We start from the raw sequence: 2,408 nt of genomic DNA, 5'->3' as shown, positions 1-2,408 counted from the left end.
TGATGCGCAGGGACTGATGGTTTTCAACCGTGTTCTCCCAAGGACAAAAGTCCCTTCCCTTGTTGAACACGAAGTCCTCCCAGCAGTTTTCAAAATCTGAGGCAAGGAGGGGAGAACGCAGTTGGGGCCCCAGGGCTTTCTCCTTGACCCTGCAGGGCCTCCTCCGAGGGCCAGGTCTCCTGAATCCTGCTGAGATCAGGAGGGCTGAGTCCTGGGCAGGTTCCCCTGGGTCCAGCCCCCTCTGCCAGCATCCCCGAGCTGCCACCCCTCACCCTGCACCTCCCCCAGTCCTGACTCCCCCAGTGCTCACCTTGGGGGGATATGATCGCCACCTCAGCCCCTTCCTCATACATTCTGCGAAGCCCATCCTTGAATTCCGGGTCCCAGAAGTAGTAGAGTCGGGCGGTGACGATGGTCAGCCTCACGTTGCGGTGCGCAGCCAGGAAGTCGGCCACCTGCTTCGCACACGCAGGGCAGGGGCTCCAGGACAAGTACCAGGTGACCTGGTAGTCCTCATCAGGGGAGAGGTTGTCATCACAGAACGAGAGAAAGCGCAATTCTGCATGGCAGGAAGGATGGAACTGGGAGGGGAGGGGAGGTCAGGAGAGAGCAGGGGCAGAGGTTAGGGCCGGGCGGGGACCAGGGAGCACCCCAGGACCTTCTGATCAGGGGCTTCTCTCCTCTTAGTCCCTACCCTCCCTTGGTGGGCTCGGTGTCCCCCTCACCCCGCGCTCACCCATGAAGTCTCGTGTGCATTCCCGGCATCCATTCTACAGCCCCTGAGCCTGCTCTGGCCGGACCCTCGGGCTCAGGCGTGTCCCTGCCTGCTGCGTGCTGGGAGGGCACAGACCCTGCCCCATCATGGAGCGGCTGCCACGTGGGGCCACTGAGCATGGAAACGTGGCTCAGGTTGATGGGGTCGTGTGGCGAGTGTGACACGGCTCATGTCAGAGACGACAGGAGAGATGGTGCACACTGCCTCGTGCAGACCCGTGCATGGATTATGCTCAATAATTAATACTAATGATTCAGTCAGGCTTCCTGGGCTAAGGTAGGGACCAAATCTCACCAGCAGCTGTCAGTTTTGTTTGGTTTCATTTTGGGTTTTTTTGAGAGATTTTTGTTATAGGGCATGTGTGCTCGCTGGAGAGACAGAGAGACACTAAGCGAGAACTCACCCCCTGGGGGTGTGGCCACACCGCAATCCCTTCTCCTTTCTCCAATCAGAATTATGGGGGCACACACACACACGTGCCCAGCATTGAGTTTGCAGCTGCCGAACCTGGGACTTGAAGTATGGCTGACCGTCTGGAAGTCCAGTAACATATCCATCCGCTACCTGCTGGTCCCTCTGTCAGCTTTCTAAACTATGGGTAGAATAATTTACCAAACTCATTGGCTTCTGTGGTGTCTACGGGGCAGCACCACCCTGGAGTACTCCACCCAGCACACAGCAGCCCGTACTCCCGGACACTCCCTCCATGTCTCCAGTCTGGGTGGAGAAGGAGTCAGGAGTTTGGGGGACACTGGATGGTGGGATGTGGTCAGTAGGGGACTGCTGGTGGGGCCTTGCTCTGGCAATGGCTGCTGTTGGTCACAGCTGCTCTAGTGGCAGCCCAGGGTCCTTGCCATGGGATCTGAGCAGCCAAGGAAGAAAGGGGAGGGCGCGTGTTCACCAAGGTGTGACGACTCGCCCTTGACTGTGGCCCAGGGCTATGACCGGGGTGGCCCACACAGCCCAGCAGGTGCAGGGCCAGGGGAGGAGCTAGTGCTCAGACCCCAGCCCTCTGAGGTGACTGTCCTAGGACTCGCTGGATACAGAGCTCGGTGATGGGACCATGGGGAGTGACCAGTGGAGACCGGCAGTGGACCCTACACCAGGCCCGTTGTGACCCCTCCAAAGGGATCCGGTGCTCAGACAGTCCAGCAGGAACATCAAGAGCAAAGGACGGCAGAAAACGTGGTGGGAGGAAAATGTAGAATTCAGAGCCCGCCCTGTGGCCCTTTCCCTGTGACTTCTGCGTCCTCCCGGGGAAGCTCCTGCCTGCGGTGTGAGGACACTCTGGCTCTCACCTGGTGTGTGAAGACCCCCTTGTCCAGGAGCACTGTGCCGTGTCGCTCAACTTTGTCCACTCGGTAGCACAGGAAGGTGGTTTTCTGGTTGGAGATATATGTTAGGTTTTGAAAGTGAAAGTAAAATGTGTTTTGAAATAACCGCTCCATCAGTATCTGGGCACAAGAGAGAGATCAGGACTGAGGGGCGCTCCTGGAGCAGGTCCAGGCTGCTGTCCCTGAGCACAGCTCCCTGCCCACCCCCACCCCCATCTCTCAGCCCTGAGAATTTCTGCTGCCTCTCCCAGTGAGGTGCCTCGGGGAGAGGAAGAGGAGGGGATGATGCCTGGGGGGAG

The 2,408-nt window shown here is 58.7% G+C and overlaps 1 protein-coding gene across 1 annotated transcript in view; it reads right to left on the bottom strand.

Annotated features, from left to right (window-relative positions):
- Positions 1 to 6: 6 nt before the first annotated feature.
- The window catches only part of LOC102468505 (DNA dC->dU-editing enzyme APOBEC-3F-like), a gene marked incomplete at its 3' end in the record, with an annotated part of 5,020 nt that continues 2,618 nt past the window's right edge, over positions 7 to 2,408 (bottom strand). Inside the window, exons 2-4 of the mRNA XM_006155383.2 lie at positions 2,074 to 2,229; positions 311 to 581; positions 7 to 96 (exon numbers count right to left, since the gene is read on the bottom strand). Coding sequence (XP_006155445.1) covers positions 7 to 96; positions 311 to 581; positions 2,074 to 2,223 — 511 coding nt within the window. The remainder of the gene's footprint in view (positions 97 to 310; positions 582 to 2,073; positions 2,230 to 2,408) is intronic.

The sequence above is a fragment of the Tupaia chinensis genome, unplaced genomic scaffold, assembly GCF_000334495.1.
Source record: "Tupaia chinensis unplaced genomic scaffold, TupChi_1.0 Scaffold000450_1, whole genome shotgun sequence".
Taxonomy (NCBI): Eukaryota; Metazoa; Chordata; class Mammalia; order Scandentia; family Tupaiidae; genus Tupaia; species Tupaia belangeri.
Note: the sequence above shows the minus strand (reverse complement) of the source record. Positions and strands in the feature narration are given on the sequence as shown.